The 22,047-nt window shown below is 46.1% G+C and overlaps 1 protein-coding gene and 1 pseudogene across 3 annotated transcripts; one reads left to right on the top strand and one right to left on the bottom strand.

Moving 5' to 3' along the window:
• Positions 1-1,893: 1,893 nt before the first annotated feature.
• On the top strand, positions 1,894-7,255 carry LOC311102653 (lysocardiolipin acyltransferase 1-like; annotated as a pseudogene). Its single transcript has 5 exons — positions 1,894-2,058; positions 2,469-2,667; positions 2,887-3,033; positions 6,350-6,455; positions 7,051-7,255. The product of its transcript is annotated as a lysocardiolipin acyltransferase 1-like (transcript).
• Positions 7,256-17,148: 9,893 nt separating this feature from the next.
• LOC311102333 (protein yippee-like 5) lies at positions 17,149-19,734 on the bottom strand. 2 transcript variants are annotated; one of them, XM_084143639.1, is made up of 3 exons: positions 19,587-19,734; positions 19,128-19,286; positions 17,149-18,780 (listed from the first exon to the last, which is right to left on the bottom strand). In XM_084143639.1, the coding sequence occupies exons 2-3, from the start codon at positions 19,266-19,268 to the stop codon at positions 18,556-18,558; spliced, it is 366 nt and encodes a 121-aa protein (XP_083999765.1). In that variant the 5' UTR covers positions 19,269-19,286; positions 19,587-19,734; the 3' UTR covers positions 17,149-18,555. The 2 variants fall into 2 exon arrangements, with proteins under 2 accessions (XP_083999765.1, XP_083999766.1); XM_084143640.1 differs by having other exon boundaries at positions 19,128-19,325; positions 19,587-19,728.
• Between the last annotated feature and the right edge of the window lie 2,313 nt (positions 19,735-22,047).

Below are 22,047 nucleotides of genomic sequence, written 5' to 3'. Positions count from 1 at the left end.
AAATGATATCCAGATTATGCAGGGTCAGACTAAGAGCAGATATTTTGCATTGCAGTTAGGCTAGATCATATTTTAGGCAATGATCTGTGGTCATTGCTATGTTGATTGAATAAACATTTAATCAATTATCATTATCTGGACTTCATCACATTTTCAATGATTTTATTAGGCCTACACCATTGAACATTGAAAGAAAATGTTTTCCTTGTGCGGGTGAATAGCCTACATCCCTTGTGTCCTGCGGGTTGGAAAAAATCATGATGTGATGACTTTATCACTTTTCACCTCTCATCCTCTGTGGACCATAAAGGTGTGTTCTTCCCACTGCCTGTGTGTGCTCCAGCATGTTCCTGCAGACACGTGTGCGTGTGTGTGTGTGTGTGTGTGTGTGTGTGTGTGTGTGTGTGTGTGTGTGTGTAGGAGTATGTTGTGGGGGAGAGCAGTAACAAGGGAGGCGTAATTGTGACAATTGTGCTGAGCCAGCGTGTTCCTCACCTCTCCGATGCTTCATATTTTCCATTGCTAAAAAACAACAACCCTTAAACCCCCAGCCCGGCTCTGAATGACACATACACCTGAGTTGTTAGTGCACCAGTCCATCAACCACTTTGCATGCTGCTGCCGTGAGACCTGCTGTGTCATGGTATGGCTGTTGCTAAGCATGGTGGTAATTACGTGAGGGGTGTTGGGACCGGGAGACTTGTGCGATTACAGCGGTAATGGAGGTGGAGGAGCGTGAACCACAGTTCAAAACACCTGCTTCGTCGAGCAGAACTCCCCGTAGCCGAGCTCAGGTTCACTGCGTCAGCAAGACCAAGCAATAAAGACTAGCAGCATAAATAAAGCCATAGGTTCTACTGATTTAGTGTTATGATTATTATTACATTTTTTCATAGGCTTATCCAAAGCCACATGCATAGCATACGTAGCCAACATCCCAATTTTTAGACCAATAGCTGACACTGACAGTAGTTCTGGGAAAGTTTGTCCAACCTGCTGGGTTTACACTTTATGTTAGGCTATGCTCAATTGGTTCATGCTTGGCATACTGAGCTGTTAAAGCCCCATAAACCTAAATCTGATACACTCTTCCACTCAGCAACTGATTTCTATGAACACTAGTAGACACAAAGGGTCCCTGTGGGGCAAGACTAGATATCATCTGACATGATCATATAGAGATTTGCCGTCAGCTGTCAAAGTCTCAGTACTGGGTTTTGAATTTCAGCATGTTTATGTTACGTCTGTTATACTGATTTATTAGAAATAACACCTACTGTAATACAGCAGTAGCTTTGAAAAGAAAATGGAACATTGGCCAAGGCGTATGACAGTATTGAGTGAGCCCCAGATGGTATCATTCTCGAAAGCATGATCCAACAAAAGACACAGCTGTAGGCTGGGTTATATGCAAATATATTTAGGCTATCCCGTGAAAATGTGAAATGTTCAGGTCTAAAAAAAGGTTGTCAGGCGAGCTGCATAAAATCCAGTCTCCGTGCTCACAGCATTTTAGCAGTAAGAAACTCCTGGCTCCAACCCCTATTTACATTCCACAACAGGAATGTCTGCCTTGGTTTTTCCACTGTTTGTGTGGAAGTGTTTAGGAAAATCAACAGAACAGGAGGGTTTGCTATTGATGAGGACATTGATAACTCCATTTGTCTTACATTAGGCTACTCCATGATTCATCCAATCCTTCCTCATTACTCCTAAGCTTGCAGTTCCACATTCACAGAGAATTCTAAAAAATTGATATTATATCCTAATGTACAGTATATCTCCTTCATGATCAGTTTAACTGTTTTTACTGTAGTGAACTAACAAGTTCACTGACGCATAAAGAGAGTCCAAATGTAAATGTGAAATCATCTCTCTCTCTTTCTTCCAGGTATGGTGGTGTCGGTGCGGGGGCTTTACTTTGTGGTGACCCTGTTTCTGGGCAGTTTCTTTGGCAGCATCTTAATGCTGGGCCCTGTGCTTCCTTTCATGCTGATGTCACCCGCCTGGTACCACTGGATCACAGACCGTATCGTGGCCACCTGGCTCACCCTGCCCGTGACGCGTCATCTTACCATGATCTCTCCCTGTCTGTCTGTGTTCCTTACCTCTGAATCTTCTTACTTATGTCTGTCTGTTTTTCTCACCTTTGTTTGACCACTGTGGTTTAACTGTTTTGCCTTTTTGGTTTTGACCTCCTAACCTTCTTTAATGTCTTCCCTAGACGTTTATTGATCTCTTGCCCTGAAGTTCTTTGACCTCTCACTGACCTTGTTTTGTACTATTCTTGGCCTGTGTTTTGGAACCATTTCAATTTAGTCATTTAGTCAATTTGTTTTTTGTTTTTGTCTAGAGATGATGGGGTTAATACAGGGTGCTCTTGTTAATAAGAATACAAATACAGGGGAATACAGTAGGACCAAATTAAATGACAGTCTTCCTGTTCCTCCCGCCCTCCCTCTGTGCAGGCCCTGCTGGAGCTGGTGTTTGGGTTAAAGGTGGTGATCATGGGTGATGGCTTCATCCCATGGGAGCACAGTGTGATCATCATGAACCACCAGATGCGCCTGGACCGGATGTTCCTGTAGTGCTGCCTGCTGAGGTACAGCTACCTGCGCCTGGAGAAAATCAACCTCAAGGCCGCCCTCAAGGCTGTGCCAGGCTTCAGTGGGTATAGGCAACACGCACACACACACCTCAGCATGGGCTACACAGTGATGTGTCTTTGGTGTTTGTATGTGTGTGTGTGTGTGTGTGTGTGTGTGTGTGTGTGTGTGTGTGTGTGTGTGTGTGTGTGTGTGTGTGTGTGTGTGTGTGTGTGTGTGTGTGTGTGTGTGTGTGTGTGTGTGTGTGTGTGTGTGTGTGTGTGTGTGTGTGTTGCATCAGGCTGGGCCATGCAGGTGGCCTGCTTCATCTTCATCAACTGTCAGTGGGAGGAGGACCACAGCCACATGGAGAACATGCTGGAATACCTCTGTGACATCAGAGAGCCTCTGCAGCTCCTCCTCTTCTCTGAGGGCACTGACATGACCGGTAACAGCTTCAGTGACATCAGCCAACCAGCCAACCAGGGCAATGATATGTTGGATTGGACATGAGCACCCTGCATCAACCGTTTCCAGGTCTCATTCCAAACCTGTTAACATCGGTTTTATAACTCCCTGAGGATGTATGTGTGGTCTCTGTGTATGTGCATACAATGTTCTTAAAATCAGTTTGACTTACAGACCCAGGGCCAGATATATGACACATTTTAGTAATAGTTTTAGTAATACATCCTACATTCCCTCCTACTCTACCGGAAGGATGGTGGTGGGATTTGGATCAGGGTGCTACCCTGACGATTTCTGTGACCCTTTCTGGATCAAAGATGTCTTAGCTTTGTCCCTCAGAGGATAGCTAGGGATCCACAGATGTAGAGCTCCACCTAGGCTAGTGTGATATCTTTTAATTAACTTATGTAATGATATTGTATTCATATCTAGGAAGGACATGGATGAGGTTTGGCATGAAACCAATGTTCTCTCACTCTTACAGTAGTGTGTTAAACCCTATCCAAGAATTGAATGTCTGTCGGCCTTGCATTAAAGAACATAATTGGTTAAGGAAAACTGTGATAAATAAAAAAGTATATCAGTTTCACTTAAGGACCAAAGGATTGACAGCTGACCCATATAGATTGCAAAATAGTTGGGAAGAGATTTTTGACAAACCGATCCCATGGCATGGTGTTTATGAACTGATACGCAAAACGACGCCGGATTCAAAACTTATAATTTTTCAATTTCAATTATTATATAAAATTCTTGCTACCAATAGAATGTTATTTATATGGGGGATTCAATCTTCCCAGCTCTGCAGATTTTGCAGAGAAGAGACAGAATCATTAGATCATTTGTTTTGGTACTGTCCATTTGTAGCTTGTTTTTGGACACAGGTCCAGGAATGGCTAAAGGATTGCAATATTTACCTGGAGCTAACCTTGCAGATAGCATTACTGGGTGATCTGAAAAGTCATAGTCAATCGATCAATAATATAATAATACTTTTAGCAAAATGTTTATTTTCAATTTACAATCTGTAGAAACAATGAGAATAGAAAGGTTCAGAACTTTTGTAAAACATCACAGTACAGTTGAGAATTGTATGGCAGATAGAAATCCAATGTGGATGGTGTTGAGAGATAGATGGGTGGTGTTGAATGGAGCTGAAGGATCGGACTAATAACAACTAACACCAACTAATAACAACAAGTCTCTGCAAGCATGAGTCTCTGCTCAAGTATAATAAGTATATAGGTTATAGGTTGAGAACTTTTGTGAAAGAGCACAGTTAGAAAGATATGGCATATAGAAGCAAACCGGATGGACATCATGAAAATGATCGGCGAGGTTGAGGGTAGAGGAAGTTCAGGAGTAAGAACAAACAAAATATAATTATTGTAAAATTGACTGTGTCCATAAAATGTACAGTGGGGAAAAAAAGTATTTAGTCAGCCACCAATTGTGCAAGTTCTCCCACTTAAAAAGATGAGAGAGGCCTGTAATTTTCATCATAGGTACACGTCAACTATGACAGACAAAATGAGAAAAAAAATCCAGAAAATCACATTGTAGGACTTTTAATGAATTTGTTTGCAAATTATGGTGGAAAATAAGTATTTGGTCAATAACAAAAGTTTCTCAATACTTTGTTGTATACCCTTTGTTGGCAATGACACAGGTCAAACGTTTTCTGTAAGTCTTCACAAGGTTTTCACACACTGTTGCTGGTATTTTGGCCCATTCCTCCATGCAGATCTCCTCTAGAGCAGTGATGTTTTGGGGCTGTCGCTGGGCAACACGGACTTTCAACTCCCTCCAAAGATTTTCTATGGGGTTGAGATCTGGAGACTGGCTAGGCCACTCCAGGACCTTGAAATGCTTCTTACGAAGCCACTCCTTCGTTGCCCGGGCGGTGTGTTTGGGATCATTGTCATGCTGAAAGACCCAGCCACGTTTCATCTTCAATGGCCTTGCTGATGGAAGGAGGTTTTCACTCAAAATCTCACGATACATGGCCCCATTCGTTCTTTTCTTTACACGGATCAGTCGTCCTGGTCCCTTTGCAGAAAAACAGCCCCAAAGCATGATGTTTCCACCCCCATGCTTCACAGTAGGTATGGTGTTCTTTGGATGCAACTCAGCATTCTTTGTCCTCCAAACACGACGAGTTGAGTTTTTACCAAAAAGTTCAATTTTGGTTTCATCTGACCATATGACATTCTCCCAATCCTCTTCTGGATCATCCAAATGCACTCTAGCAAACTTCAGACGGGCCTGGACATGTACTGGCTTAAGCAGGGGGACACGTCTGGCACTGCAGGATTTGAGTCCCTGGCGGCGTAGTGTGTTACTGATGGTAGGCTTTGTTACTTTGGTCCCAGCTCTCTGCAGGTCATTCACTAGGTCCCCCCGTGTGGTTCTGGGATTTTTGCTCACCGTTCTTGTGATCATTTTGACCCCACGGGGTGAGATCTTGCGTGGAGCCCCAGATCGAGGGAGATTATCAGTGGTCTTGTATGTCTTCCGTTTCCTAATAATTGCTCCCACAGTTGATTTCTTCAAACCAAGCTGCTTACCTATTGCAGATTCAGTCTTCCCAGCCTGGTGCAGGTCTACAATTTTGTTTCTGGTGTCCTTTGACAGCTCTTTGGTCTTGGCCATAGTGGAGTTTGGAGTGTGACTGTTTGAGGTTGTGGACAGGTGTCTTTTATACTGATAACAAGTTCAAACAGGTGCCATTAATACAGGTAACGAGTGGAGGACAGAGGAGCCTCTTAAAGAAGAAGTTACAGGTCTGTGAGAGCCAGAAATCTTGCTTGTTTGTAGGTGACCAAATACTTATTTTCCACCATAATTTGCAAATAAATTCATAAAAAATCCTACAATGTGATTTTCTGGATTTTTTTTCCTCAATTTGTCTGTCACAGTTGTACCTATGATGAAAATTACAGGCCTCTCTCATCTTTTTAAGTGGGAGAACTTGCACAATTGGTGGCTGAATAAATACTTTTTTCCCCACTGTATGTAAGTGTATGTATGTATATATATATATATATATATATATATATATATATACGAGAGAAAAAATGCATATGGGGGATTGGAAGTGATGCAGACAATTACCTTGATGGAAGTTACAATCTATCTGCAATATTAATGCTGATCTACCCCCTAAAAATATTAATCATAATAAATAAAATAAAAATTTGAATGTAAAATGTCATCTTATGACAGTCAATTATCCTAGATGTCGACAATATTATTTAGGCTGCTTCACATTCTCTGTTGTCCTCTCCCTCCTTCAGACTACACTAGAGTAAGAAGTCATGACTTTGCAGAAAACAATGGCCTGCCTAAGTTTGAGTATGTGCTCCACCGGATTCACCTTCATTGTGGACTCTCGCCGCAAAGGTCAGGGGTTCACTTTTTCGATATATACTGTCATTTTTTACCCATGTTGCACAACATGCAGTGAAGTTTAACCAAGGGTGTTTTACTGACTTTGCATTGTAGTCCTCATTTGTTAACGATTGTTATGACAAGCGTTAGCCTATGTCATTCAAATGACTCAAGCGTGAAGGGAAAATTGATTTTTATCTCAATAAGATTCGCCTGGTTAAATAAAGGTTAAATCAAAAACATTACAAGCCACATCAAATAATGTTACCTGTTTTTCTTTAGAAATCTCAGACTAGTGTTTCATCAACACCGTGACACATTACAGCACCCCAGGCATCTCATCTTGCCTTGTTAGCTAATCCTGGCAGCCCTCCAGCAGTCTTAAGTACTGCCGCCTGCGGCGCTTAGCTGAGCACTAACTCACCAAGCAGGTGTTCTGAACCACAGTGATGTCACCGGACTTAGCCCTGTTCCCTCACTTCTTTATTTACATTGACTCAAGGGTATGGGTCTTCCGCATCAGCATCTGCATAAACCCCACGGTTAAAATAAAGATACACGACGTTGGTCATACAGGTTGTGTAACCACCCCTCCCCTCCTTTACAGGAGACAACCTGGATGCCTTCCATGACATCACCATGGCCTACTTCCACGTGCGCTGCTACGAGGCCTTCAACCTGCCCACCTCCCTTTCCGACCTGCAGGACCCAGGAGCACTGGGCAGAGAAGGAGGTCCGCCTAAAGGGGCTTCTACGCCGCTGAGCCCTGGGGCTTTTGGCAAACACAACGTGCCATTGGAACACAGGACTGATGGTTGCTGATAATGGGCCTCTGTACGCCTATGTAGATATTCCATAAAAAATCAGCCGTTTCAGCTACAATAGCCATTTACAACATTAACAATGTCTACACTGTATTTCAGATCAATTTGATGTTATTTTAATGGACAAGGAAATTGCTTTTCTTTCGAAAACAAGGACATTTCTATGTGACCCCAAACTTTTGAACGGTAGTGTATAAACACACTCACCACACTAGTCTGCTGTGGCACTGACAGACAGAGGGCAAGAGATTTGAAGGTGAAGCGGTGTTGCCGTGGCAACTATTGTTGACTCATCCGTTCCTTAGCAACGTGATGCAGAATTATGTCAATGGAAAGCATGCTATTTCTTCCTCTACTGCTAAAGGTATGATGCCAGTTGTGTGTGTGTCAGTGTGTGTGCAGAGGGTGGGTGTTGGGTCTATGAGCTGTGTCTGCAAGCATGAGTCTCTGCTCTGATTTTAAATCCCGGCTCATTAATGTAGGAGGTAGAGAGGGAGGGAGTGATGCTGACATCCTTGGGAATAAATGAGGGAGAATGCAGGCCAGGTTGATACAGGACTTTTTTTTAAATAGCCACTCCAGGGACTATGAATCACAGACAATTATGCATATGACTCTAATTATTACCTTACCTGTTTCTTTCATCATCCTTTGTGCTTTGGCCAAAATGAAGTCCACACTAACTATGATAGATATTACAGTGGGTGGAAGGATTATGATACAGCTTCCATCATTCTGTTGGCTGGTTGCAATGACACATCATGAGACATGTTCCTATTCCTTCTCATCCCTGGAGGAACATGAAATCAGGAGCTCCTTTTAGCATAGCTTTCTTAAGAGCTGCATAGGAAGGGTTATGCAAGAAGTATAACGCTGTCACCAATACGGTGCTTACCAACATCCCAACATACACAGCTCCCAGTGTATTAACTTCCATCCTATTGCGTGCAGAGTAAGAGGATGAGCAGGGAAGTGTAATTAACCTAAGATGGCTCAGAAGTCTGCTGAAAGAGATCTAACTAGGGCTCAGGGCGGGAGTAAATGCATGGGGGGGGGGGGGGGACACCGTTACGCGGATGTGTCAGCGTGTGCCATCCTGAGCCTGTTGATTTTGTCCATCCACACCAGATGCAATCAGGACACGCAGGTTGAGATATCAAAACGAACTCTGAACCAACTATATTAATTTGGGGGCAGGTCGAAACACATTAAACATTCATGGACATTTAGCTAGCTAGCTTGCTGTTGCTATCTAATTTGTCCTGCGAAATAAACATTGGTCCTTTTTTTCTGGATCTTTGTAGAATTTTGACCCATTTTGAGTCACACAAAATAGTGTTTTCTCCAGTGGCGGCTCCTGAAAAAATTCTCAGGAGGGGCAATTTTTCTGATGATTTAGGTGACCTACACACATTTTAAAAAAGATATGTCCAGCAACAACATGAAGACAGGGGCAGCATATAAGTCAATACCAGAAGCATTTATTGACTGATCTGGGGAGATGGATTCCAGTTTCTGTGACAGATTATAAATAATCTCTGATGCCTTTGTTATATTAGCTTTTGGTTGAATGTACTGTCGTAGTAAATATATAATGTTATAGCTTGGTCTGACTAAAATCTTGTGCATGACCCATTTTGTGTTGGGCGTTTGTTTTCAATCAATGCTGTTCCTATCCTATAACAATGGACAAAAGAGTCCTATCTTGTCAGCCTTGTCAGCAGGTGGCCAAGGACAACACCCACGCCATAGGTCTCTCAGTTCTTCCAACTCACGAGTTCTTGCTCTGAGGACACACACACACACACACACACACACACACATCATCACTGATAACACACACACACACACACATCATCACTGTTAAACACACACACACACACACACAAAAATCCCCTCTCTTTAGGCTGAACATTTGAAGACAGAGAAACCGACTCAGAGCCAATGCAACAGTGGAGGGGACCTCGCCCAACTCATCAGGACCAATCAGAAGATCAGAACTACTAGATTCAACCTACATCATTTATTGTATAAAATGTCTGCACACAATGTTTTCGGGGCTCTCTTCTCCCTAAGAGTTTGACGAACGAGTCCGTGCACGCGATTCCAGATATCTTTACCTCTGAATAAACTGCCTTTATTATACCATATCCACCCTGTCCAAAGTCTCTACTTGGTCTCAGTTCTCCAGTAAACTTGTGATTATCAACAGTACACAACGGTAACAAACAATTGGGGGAACTCACGGGGCAGATAGTAAGGTCGCAATGACACAGAAAGCAGTTCAATGTCGGGGTACAGAGTCGCTCTCTTACCAGGATCGCGGTCCGCTCTGACCAGGGTGAAGCCGGCCGGCTCCACTTCTCTGTCCGGGACTATGTCATCCAGCCAAGCCCCCTAGCTGTATTGGGATTCCGCTGCCAGCAGCGTTTTCATTATTTAGTCCGTTCGTAGCGGGTATGTACACGATCAACAAGATCAGTCCAAAACCAACCACTGGAAATCCATGGTTGGCAGAATGTTTGTAAACTAAGTCTACAAATTAAAAACATAAAATAACGCCACACTGCAGGTCGCAACAGAGACGCTGCTAGCCGCTATTGTCTTAGTTACGTTCATGGTTACGTCACGTATGACGAAAGCGCGTAAGTGCAAGCCCACAGACACCCATAGAGAATGTATTGAAAGCTTTGAAATTTGAAAAAAAAAGATTTTACATGACAGGCTATGAGAGACTTCTGGGCGATTTTCAACTTGACTGAAATCGCCCCAAAAACGGGCGGGGCCATTTGAAGCACGACTTTAGCCTGATTTGACATTTAGTGGCTGGCAGATCAGACGTGAACACTGATAACTACTGTTGCCGTGATATAATTGATTAGAAAAAAAATCCCTTCCTTTTCCCGTTTGGCAGTGCGTCGCCCATATCGCCCTATTGAACAGGCCGTCCCTGGTTTTCTCTACTCCAACAATTAATCCACAGATAAAAGGGGAAACCTAGTTAGTTTCTAGTAATCTCTCTTCCTTCAGTCTTCTTCTTCTTCTTCTGTGGACTTCATATGGCGGTTGGCAACCAACTTTAAGGTGCATTACCGCTACCAACTGGACTGGAGTGTGGACCTCAGTTCATCTTTCAATCACCCACGTGGGTATATGCTCCTAAAAACCAATGAGGAGATGCGAGAGGCGGGACTTGCAGCACGTCACGCGTCAAAAATATAACCAAGTTCTATTTTAACGCCTGGCTACGCAGACGTGCGTGAGCAGTTTGGATGAAATTATTGAAAAACATGCATGTGTAAATGTATTTTGCAATGCTCGCGCACACAACGTGGGCGGATTGGTCAGCATGTCAGAGGGGAAAAGGATAACCAATACAATGCATATTAGGGACAAGAAACTTGTTTGTTCGTCTGTGTCAAGGCTGAGGTGTATGTGGTGTGGGAGTCAGGCGCAGGACACCGAAGCTTAGTCCAACAAAGTTTACTTGTGAAACCACAAGGCAAAGATACAATGATCGGCCTCAAACAAAACAGAGGCAAGCAATTACGCAGACTATGCGTAAAACAATAAAACAACAAAATAGAGAAAAACACGCAGCACTACGGACAGGCGAAAAACAACACACAACCTAACCAATACAAAACAGGCAACTTATAGAACAAGTAATCAGACACAAACGGACACAGGTGTAATAGACAGACAAAAGCAATCAAACATAGAAACATTCAACGGTGGCAGCTAGTACTCCGGGGACGACGAACGCCGAAGCCTGCCCGAACTAGGAGGAGGAGCAGCCTCGGCAGAATCCGTGACAGTACCCCCCCCTTGACGCGCGGCTCCAGCCGTGCGCCGACCCCAGCCTCGGGGACGGCCAGGAGGACGCGGACCCGGGCGCGTGGGATGCCCACGGTGGAACTCAGTCAGGAGGGATGGATCTAGGATGTCCCTCCTAGGCACCCAGCACCGTTCCTCCGGACCGTACCCCTCCCACTCCACGAGATACTGGAGACCACTCATCCGGCGCCTCGAGTCCAAGATGGTCTGGACCCTGTACGCCGGGGCCCCCTCGATGTCCAAAGGGGGCGGAGGGGTCTCTCCTATCTCATCTTCTTGGAGTGGGCCAGCTACCACCGGCCTGAGAAGAGACACATGGAACGAGGGGTTAATATTCTTGTAATCAATAGGCAGTTGTAACCTGTAACACACCTCGTTCAATCTTCTCAGGACTTTAAAGGGCCCCACAAACCGCCGACCCAGCTTCCGGCAGGGCAGGCGGAGGGGCAGGTTTCGAGTCGAGAGCCAGACTCGATCTCCCGGTGCGTATACCGGTCCCTCACTGCGGTGGAGATCGGCGCTCGCCTTTTGTCAACGGATGGCCCGCTGCAGATGGACATGGGCAGCGTCCCACGTCTCCTCCGAGCGCCGAATCCACTCATCCACCGCAGGGGCCTCGATCTGGCTCTCGTGCCATGGTGCCAGGACCGGCTGATACCCTAAAACACACTGGAAAGGTGTTAAATTGGTGGAGGAGTGGCGGAGAGAGTTCTGGGCCATCTCTGCCCAGGGGATATACCTAGACCACTCCTCCGGCCGGCCCTGGCAATAGGACCTCAGAAACCTACCCACATCCTGGTTGACTCGTTCAACCTGCCCATTGCTCTCTGGGTGGTACCCCGAGGTAAGGCTCACCGAGACCCCCAAGCGTTCCATGAACGCCCCCCAGACTCTGGAGGTGAACTGGGGACCTCGGTCAGACACAATATCCTCGGGGACCCCATAGTGCCGGAACACGTGGGTAAATAGGGCCTCAGCGGTCTGTAGGGCAGTAGGGAGACCCGGCATTGGGAGGAGACGACAGGCCTTGGAAAACCGATCCACAACGACCAAAATGGTGGTATTCCCCTGGGAGGGGGGTAGGTCGGTCACAAAATCCACCGAGAGGTGGGACCATGGTCGTTGTGGAACGGGCAGGTGATATAACTTTCCCCTGGGCAAATGTCTAGGCGCCTTACACTGGGCGCACACCGAGCAGGAGGAGACATAAACCCTCACATCCCTAGCTAACGTTGGCCACCAGTATTTCACGCTAAGGCAGTGCACTGTCCGGCCAATACCTGGATGTCCAGAGGAGGGTGATGTATGAGCCCAATAAATAAGGCGGTCACGAACCTCGAACGGAACGTACGTCCGCCCCACAGGACACTCGGGGGGAGTAGGGTCGGTACGCAGTGTTTGCTCGATCTCCGCATCGACCTCCCACACCACCGGAGCCACCAGACAAGACTCCGGCAGTATGGGAGTAGGCTCAATGGACCTCTCCTCTGTGTCATACCGCCGGGACAGGGCGTCTGCCTTACCGTTCTGGGACCCTGGGATGTATGTGATATTAAAAACAAACCGGGTCAGGAACATGTTCCACCTAGCCTGACGAGGGTTCAATCTCCTAGCTGCCCGGATGTACTCCAGGTTACGGTGGTCAGACAGAATGAGGAAAGGGTGTTGAGCCCCCTCAAGCCAATGCCTCCACACCTTTAGGGCCTGGACTACAGCTAACAGCTCCCTGTCCCCTACGTCATAATTACGCTCCGCCGAGCTGAGCTTCTTAGAATAGAACGCACAGGGGCGGAGCTTAGGTGGCGTGCCGGACCGTTGCGACAGGACTGCCCCAATACCGGCCTCGGACGCGTCTACCTCTACTTGGAATGGTAAAGAGGGATCCGGATGCGCCAGCACCGGAGCCGAGGTGAACAGGTTCTTCAGTTTGACAAATGCCCTGTCCGCCTCAGCTGACCACTGCAAACGAACCGGACCCCCCTTTAGCAGGGACGTAATGGGAGCTGCAAACTGTCCAAAGCCCCGGATAAACCTCCGGTAGTAATTAGCAAAACCCAAAAACTGCTGCACCTCTTTTACAGTGGTTGGAGTTTGCCAATTACGCACGGCCGACACACGGTCAACCTCTATCTTCACACCAGACGCGGACAACCGATAACCCAAAAAGGAGACGGACTCCTGGAAGAACAAGCATTTCTCTGCCTTGACATACAAGTCATGCTCCAACAGTCTCCTCAACACTCGGCGCACCAGGGCTACATGCTCGGCTCGTGTAGCAGAGTACACTAGGATGTCGTCGATGTATACTACCACACCCTGCCCATGCATGTCCCGGAAAATCTCGTCAACAAAGGATTGGAAGACTGAAGGAGCATTCATTAACCCGTATGGCATGACGAGATACTCGTAATGACCCGAGGTGGTGCTAAATGCTGTTTTCCATTCATCCCCCTCCCTAATGCGCACCAGATTGTACGCGCTCCTGAGATCCAACTTTGTGAAGAACCGCGCTCCGCGTAATGACTCAGTCATAGTCGCAATCAGTGGAAGAGGGTAACTGTACTTAACCGTGATCTGATTGAGACTACGGTAATCAATACACGGGCGCAAACCCCCGTCCTTCTTCTTCACAAAGAAGAAACTCGAGGAAACCGGGGAAGTGGAGGACCGTATGTATCCCTGTGCCAAGGACTCGGCTATGTAAGTCTCCATAGCCGCTGTCTCCTCTTGAGACAGGGGATACACACGGCTCCGCGGAAGTGCCGCTCCTGTTTGGAGATCTATCGCACAATCCCCCTGTCTATGAGGTGGTAGCCGTGTTGCTCTCGTTTTGCGCATTGCGGGCACTTGGTTCGGACTCTCTATCGAGGTCGCCCCTAAGGAAACACCTAGACATCTCCCTACACACTGGGCAGACCACTCCATAAGAGCCCTCTGTTGCCACGCTATGGTAGGATCATGGGCGCTTAACCAGGGAAGCCCCAGCACCACGGGATACGCAGGAGAGTCAATCAGATAAAACTGAATGATCTCCTCATGACCCCCCTGCGTCGTCATCTTAAGTGGTGCTGTGACTTCTCTGATCAACCCCGACCCCAACGGCCGGCTGTCTAGGGCATGAACAGGAAAGGGGGCTTCTACCGGCCGAAGGGGAATTCCTAACCTATAACAAAATTCACGATCAACAAAATTCCCAGCTGCGCCTGAATCTACTAGCGCCTTATGCTGGGAATGAGGTGCCACCTGTGGAAATCTCACAGGTATACACATGTGACCAACAGAGTGCTCTGGGTAAGTGGGGCGCCTACTCACCTGAAATGACTCCCCAGTGCGTGACCTGTTGTCCCCTCTCCCAGGAGACCCTCCCCAGCACCTGGCCGCAGTGTGTCCTCCACGGCCACAGTTGGTGCAGGGGATGGCCCCCCTCAGGTTCTCTCTCCTCCTCTCTCTAGCGCCAGCACCTCCGAGCTCCATGGGAATCGGCTCGGAGGTGCTGGAGGGTGGAATGGACGACCCCCACTCGGGACGTCCGCGGGTAGCCAGCAGGGTGTCGAGACGGATGGAGATGTCCACCAACTGGTCGAAAGATAGGTTGGTGTCCCTGCAGGCCAGCTCACGACGAACGTCCTCTCGTAGGCTACACCGGTAATGGTCGATGAGGGCCCTCTCATTCCACCCCGCATCCGCCGCTAGAGTCCGGAACTCCAGGGCGAACTCCTGTGCGCTCCTCTTCCCCTGTCGGAGGTGGAACAGACGCTCCCCCGCCGCCTTCCCCTCAGGTGGATGATCGAACACAGCCCTGAAGCGGCGGGAGAACTCCGCGTAGGTGATGGTAGCGGCGTCTATTCCCCTCCATTCGGCGTTGGCCCACTCCAACGCCTTGCCGGAGAGACAGGAGATGAGGGCGGAGACGCTCTCGTATCCCGAGGGCGCTGGGTGTATGGTGGCCAGGTAGAGTTCCACCTGCAGGAGGAACCCCTGACACCCGGCTGCAGAACCATCATATGCCCTCGGGAGCGAGAGCCGAATGCCACTGGGTTCCGGTGCTGGGAGAGGAGGACTGGCCGTTGGTGATGGTATGGTGTGAGAAGGCGTGGGCACCTATCCCGTAACCAACCGGCGCAGAGTGTTGGACACCTCGTTCATGGCGGCCCCAAGTTGCCGGATCATGGTGTCTTGGTCGCTGATCCGATCCTCCAGCGACTTGGGTGCCGCCGCTGCTCCTGCTGACTCCATACTGGTGTGTTGTTCTGTCAAGGCTGAGGTGTATGTGGTGTGGGAGTCAGGCGCAGGACACCGAAGCTTAGTCCAACAAAGTTTACTTGTGAAACCACAAGGCAAAGATACAATGATCGGCCTCAAACAAAACAGAGGCGAGCAATTACGCAGACTATGCGTAAAACAATAAAACAACAAAACAGAGAAAAACACGCAGCACTACGGACAGGCGAAAAACAACACACAACCTAACCAATACAAAACAGGCAACTTATAGAACAAGTAATCAGACACAAACGGACACAGGTGTAATAGACAGACAAAAGCAATCAAACATAGAAACATTCAACGGTGGCAGCTAGTACTCCGGGGACGACGAACGCCGAAGCCTGCCCGAACTAGGAGGAGGAGCAGCCTCGGCAGAATCCGTGACAGTCTGATTGTTTTGTCTACCTTGAGTATTGGTGGAGTTGGTCATGTCTGGCACTCAACATCTTGCTATTTTAATCCACCCTCCTTTAACACCCTGACCCTCATCCTCTTTAGTTCAATCACCTGAGATGCCTCACAAGTACACTACTGTGCACAAACCCCAGCTAGTTCTAACAAAATGGACCACACAGGGTAACCCATTCTGTCCTGCCAAACCTGTGCATTTAATCAGGATTTGTTAGAGCTTGCCTGGTAAGTGATTGGTAGCACTCTTGCTCGAGTGATTGCAAACCCCTGCTGATTCTACCATCCATGACACATAAACACACTCAGACTGACACCCACAGACAAGGATGGCTTCCAACAGGATCAACTCTAAAAATAACCCCTGTGCTCAGCTTTGTAATATTTATGGGTGGATTAGGAATGCTTTGTCACTGCCTGTTAATAAGCCAATTTCACACACCACCAAACCCCTTTATAGTGGGGATATTTGTGGCCTGTATTGAGTCACCTGTGTTGAGTCACAGAACAAATGATTGTGGTTGCTTGGTCTGTGTTCACACAGCTGTTCCTGTTTGTCTCCTTACCTGGGTTGACTTGGTTCCCATTCTCTCACTTTTTCCACTACTCTTTGTACCCACTTTGACATTCTCTACTATCAGTTTGGTGTGAGTTAGTAGTTTTATATTCATTTTTTATGTGTGTATAACGCCAAAGCCACTTACTGATTTGACAACTCCAACGCAGTTACACCTCCGAACATCGCCTTAATGAAAACAATCAAACTGCTATGCAGCTGTTGGTTATTGCGGGTTAAGGCAGAACTGATTGAATCTAACTATTAAAAAGACATTGGTCGTGTTAGAGCATCAAAACCCTGATGTATCATGGGTAAATTGTGACTGACTCACTGATCTCCAAATACTATTGAGGTTATTTATGATGCAAGGTGATTTGTAGATCACTCAGTCTCGACTCAGCTGCCATGTCGAACGCGTCCACTGCCTAAAGCAGGGGTTCCCAAACCTTTTCACTCGGGGCCCCGCTTCCAGCATTGGGGAACATCCCGCCCCCCACGTCTATTTCTATGGGCACAAGCACTGTTCACGACACAAAATGTTCACACCCCTCTTGTTTGTGGAGAGTATTTCTGACAAGTTATAAATAGCTCTCTAATGTATGCAATGACTAACATGACAAGAGGAACTGATGATGCACTACCCAATTTCCAAATTGCACCTTGTGAATTCTACTATTAGTTTGGAAACCACTGGTCTATAGGATAACCATAGTTACATCACAGCACGCATAGTATCATTAGTATGTAATCGGTATTCTGGTGCCATCTAGTGATCTAACACTCAAACTGCACCAAACAACATTTGGAAACATTACCTTTAGCAAGACTACACACTTTATTCAGAAATCATCACTACAGAGGAAAAATTGCCCAAGCAGGCTAACTGGAAAAAGAGACAATCTTACTTTATTTTTACCTCATATCAAGAAAAACATAATATCTTGTTTTTAAAAATACATAAAGAAAAACAATCATAATCATAATAAAAGCAATATTTTTTTTACTAATTCTGTAATTTCTTGGTTTAGATTTTTGTATTATTTGTATTGTATTTGCGTCACATTCTACTGCACTGTTGGAGCTAGTAACATAAGAATTTCGCTGCACCTGCTATAACACCTGCAAATCTGTGTACGCGACTAATAAACTTTGATTTGAAAAGCAAACCAATTAAAACAATTACTCCACTAAGAATAAAAATACAATAATGATGATAACCATTAATAAAATGATAATAATATCTCTACTAACGAAATAATTTCTGATGATAATGTGTTATTTCTATCTATTGCACATTGACCTGGGCAGGGGTTGGAAACAAAGAACAGCATGACAGAGAACACAGATCCCTTCATTCCAACTGGCTGGGAATTGTCAGAGATTGGGAGGAACAGCAACAGTTCATGTGAAGGCCAGCCCGGCAGGCCACCAGTCTTTGGGCATGTTACTGCCCTGCTCAGCTCCTCACTTACAAAGAGGCTCGCACTCATTTTACATTTACATTTTAGTCATTTAGCAGACGCTCTTATCCAGAGAGACTTACAGGAGCAATTAGAGTTAAGTGCCTTGCTTAAGGGCACATCGACAGATTTTTCACCTAGTCGGCTCGGGGTTAGAACCAGCGACCTTTCGGTTACAACGCTCTTACCCACTAACCTACCTGCCTCCCCCCTCCTCACACACAGAAGGAAGGACTTGTGGGGATGTGCATCGCAACAAGCAGGTCTTCACAATGCACGCACAGGCACAGCAGCCAGATAGAGGATAAGGATACACAGTACTAACAGCACTGGGAGGGAGTTATAGTGACTGCAGCTGTAAAGTTGACAAAATATCCAGAGTCAGTGAATATATCTACTAATCATGCATGTGAGCATGTCAAGTGTGTAAATATGAGTGTGTGTGCCTTGCAGTGTGTGTAGTTGTGTTCAAAATCCTGTGTGAATGTGTGCACGTGTGCATGGAGTCCATAGCTATGTGAAAGCGGGCCCGTCGATGTCTCTAGGTGACAGGAGGTGGTCTTTGAAAGAGGGAGGGGTTTAGGAGAGGCCAACACAGCATCAAGAGATCCAGCCAATCAGGAGAGGTCAAAAAGTCATAGCTTGGTCAAAGCTGTGGGTGGAGCCAAGACTATTGACTAGTGTCTGGAATAATGAGCTTGGGGCTTTGGAGGGTTAGGGCAGGGGCGTGGGGGTGAGCGAGTATTTTGAGCATCAACTCAGGAGTTGTCAGAGGGGACGTGCTCTTCGAAACCCTCGCTCTCCCTGACGAGTGCTCTCTCCAGGATGACGCGGCCCTCCTTGTAGCGCTGGCTGTCCTCGGTGGCAAACTCATAGATCCAGCCCAGCTTGCTGTTGCAGTTCTTACAGCTGACATCTCGCACCATGTGTCTGCCCGTCAGCATCACGCGGTCCTGCACCTCGCTGTACTGCAGGTTCACCACCTTACAGATAATGAATAATAATGCAGAGGTTATTACACAGCCATAACATGGTAATAAACACGTATGTGTTTGCTAGGTGTGTTATGTCTGTCTATTGTGGAAGTGGGTTTTCTAGGTGTCACGTTAGTGTAACTTGCTGTGTACATTTTGTGAGTACACTTGTGTGTTATACATAGCTAAGCATAGCGAAAGTGAGTCTGGCATAAAAGTTATTAGTTTGAGTGTTGAGCATAAAAGGCATTTTCACATTGGACCATTTCACTCAAGGGGTAAAAGCACTAATGTGAAAACATGTATTTGGCAGTAGCAGGCTGGTGTCGTGGTGTTACAGCGGAGGTGTCGCTTGCCTTGTTGAAGAGGAATGCTCGGCCGGTGGCTCCGGTGAAGCGGGTGGAGATGAGTTCTGAGCGGTTGGTCAGGATGGTGTCACAGTTGGCACAGGAGAAGAGGCGTGTGCCCCCGATGTGGTCCAGGAAGATCCGCCCCATGCTTCAGTACACACTCACCTACAGGACCAAAGGGGAGGAGAGGGTTAATGCTGCTCTCTGAAAGATAAGACAGAGAGATCATTTCAATTACATCTCTATACTCTGATAAAAAAATTGTTCAATGAAGAACAAAAAGCACTGACAACTGTCATAATACAGTCCCTAACGATAATACAGTCCTTAACGACGCACGCACCCTCTCTTTCATGGCGGTCTTGTCAAACTCAGTAACGCCATATTTAGCAAACGACGTCGATGGCACCAAGCAAATATCGGGAAAAAATGACATGTCGTAGCCTAAACACAACCCAGTCTTACCGTTTAAAGACTTTTCGACTAGTTAGGCTTTAGCTAGTTGTAGCTAAGGCGTCCTTTTCCACGTTAATTATTTTCTTCCCTGAAGTCTGTTGGGTTCGTTGTCGCTTTGTTGTTCTCTCACAGCTGTTCCTGCGGATTCTGTATCAACATCCGGTACGTTGAGGTGACGTAGAACGTCGCACTGGTTCAGAGAGGAAAAGGAAGAGGCCCAACTCGGCGGAAAATATGTCTCCCTTCCAGCAGGTGGCGTTTTTTTCGTTCTTTCGCCCACCAAGCAAGGAGTTTTTGTATTGAGGTCAATGAGAGAGTGTCGAATTTGGTCAACTGAAATGGGTATTTTGCTACATGAGGTTTATATGATTGAATATACGTTTCGTAATACTTTTAAGTTGTTTCGAGTGTACTGATATAGGACACGTGACATCCCCGCAACTTGATAAAAAACTTTATATCGGAGTTGTCTCGAGATGGCTATGCATATTCATGTCACGAGGGTAGTAGCATAGCATCTATCTCCATTGAATATGTTGACGTCAATAACCCTCATAGAATATTCAAAATAAATTACAATAATGAGATGTATCCACCAATCCAAAGAAAGGATAGGTCAGCCCGCTGTGCCGCTTTTTGGATGACTCCCATTGTTAAGGCGGAAAGACATGTATCTTGTCAGTATATCCATAATCTTTAACTGGTTTTGCCTGATGACCTAAATTGAGCTATCTATATTGAAAATACTGTGATTGAAGAAAACGATATAATATCACTTCTATACACTTTCTTCCTGGTTTAAGTCGTTTAAATTCCGACTGGAGTATTTTTTCGTTGTAATAAAATAAAATAAAAATTACAATAAAACATTTACTCAGACAACCGCGACCCATTCAAAACCTCATCGCGACCCAACAGTTAAGAATCGCTGGGTATGACAATTTTCATTGAGCTACCATACCAGGAGAGTTAGGACTTCTGTTTTGAAGCCAGAGAATGAGTCTAAGTCGTATTTCACTGTTAGTTTTACACAAATAATTGTACATTTTCTGTTATAAAATTGACGATTGTTATTTTTTTAAATAAAAGTACTGATGATGGGTGTACTGTTGCTTCTTGCGTTGTATGCGTGTGCTTACTGTGAACTGTAATATCATATGCTTCACGGAGTCGTGGTGAACAAGGACATGGTTAACATAAATCTAGCTGCTATTTTTATGCATCGGCAGGACAGAACGGCTGCGTCTCGCAAACTCAAGGGCGGGGGTGTGTGTCTCTATGTTAACAACAGCTGGTGCACGATCTCTAACATCAAGGAAGTCTCCAGGTTCTGCTCGCCTGAGTTAGAATACCTCATGATAAGCTGTAGACCATACTATTTACCAAGAGAGTTTTAATCAATGTTTTTCATAGCTGTCTATTTACCACCACAAACCGATGCTGGCACTAACACCACACTCAACTAGCTATATAGAGCCATACGCCAACAAAAAAATGCTCATCCAGAGGCAGAGCTCCTAGTGGCCGGTGGTTTTAATGCAGGAAAACTGAAATCAGTTTTACCTAATTTTTACCAGCATGTCACCTGTGCAACTATATCATATTGACTACATTCACAGAGACGCATACAAAGCTCTCCCTCAATTTGGCAAATCTGACCATAACTCTATCATCCTGATTCCTGCTTACAAGCAAAAACTCAAACAGGAAGTACCAGTGACGTTCAATTCAGAAGTGGTCTGATAAAGTGGATGCTAAGCTACAGGACTATTTTGCTAGCACAGACTGGAATATGTTTTGGGATTCATCCAATGGCATTGAGGAGTTTACCACATCAGTCACCGGCTTCATTAATAAGTGCATCAACGACATCATCCCCACAATGACCGTATGTACATATCCCAACCAGAAGCTATGGATTACAGGCAACATCCGCACTGAGCTAAAGGCTAAAGCTGCCGCTTTCAAGAAGCAGGACACTAACCCGGATGCTTATAAGAAATCCCGCTATGCCCTCTGACGTCCCACCAAAGAGGCAAAATGTCAATACAGGACTAAGATCGAATCCTACTACACTGGCGCTGATGCTCGTCGGATGTGGCAGGGCTTGCAAACTATCACAGATTACAAAGGGAAACCTAGCCACGAGCTGCCCAGTGACGCAAGCCTACCAGAACCATCCATGAGAGCACCAGCTGTTACGGACGACTGAGTGATCACGCTCTCCGTAGCCGATGTGAGTAAGACCATTAAAAAGGTTAATATTCACAAGCCTGCAGGGCCAGATGGATTAACAGGATGCATACTCAGAGCATGCGCTGACCAGCTGGCAAGTGTCTTCACTGATATTTTCAACCTCTCCCTGACCCAGTCTGTAATACCTACATGTTTCAAGCAGACCACCATAGTCCCTGTGCCCAAGAACGCCAAGGTAACCTGTCTAAATGACTATCGCCCCTTAGCTCTCAGA

Source organism: Coregonus lavaretus (genome assembly GCF_964263955.1).
Source record: "Coregonus lavaretus genome assembly, chromosome: 27".
Lineage (NCBI taxonomy): Eukaryota > Metazoa > Chordata > Actinopteri > Salmoniformes > Salmonidae > Coregonus > Coregonus lavaretus.
The sequence above is the reverse complement of the archived record's forward strand: the minus strand, read 5'-3'. Positions and strand labels throughout refer to the sequence as shown.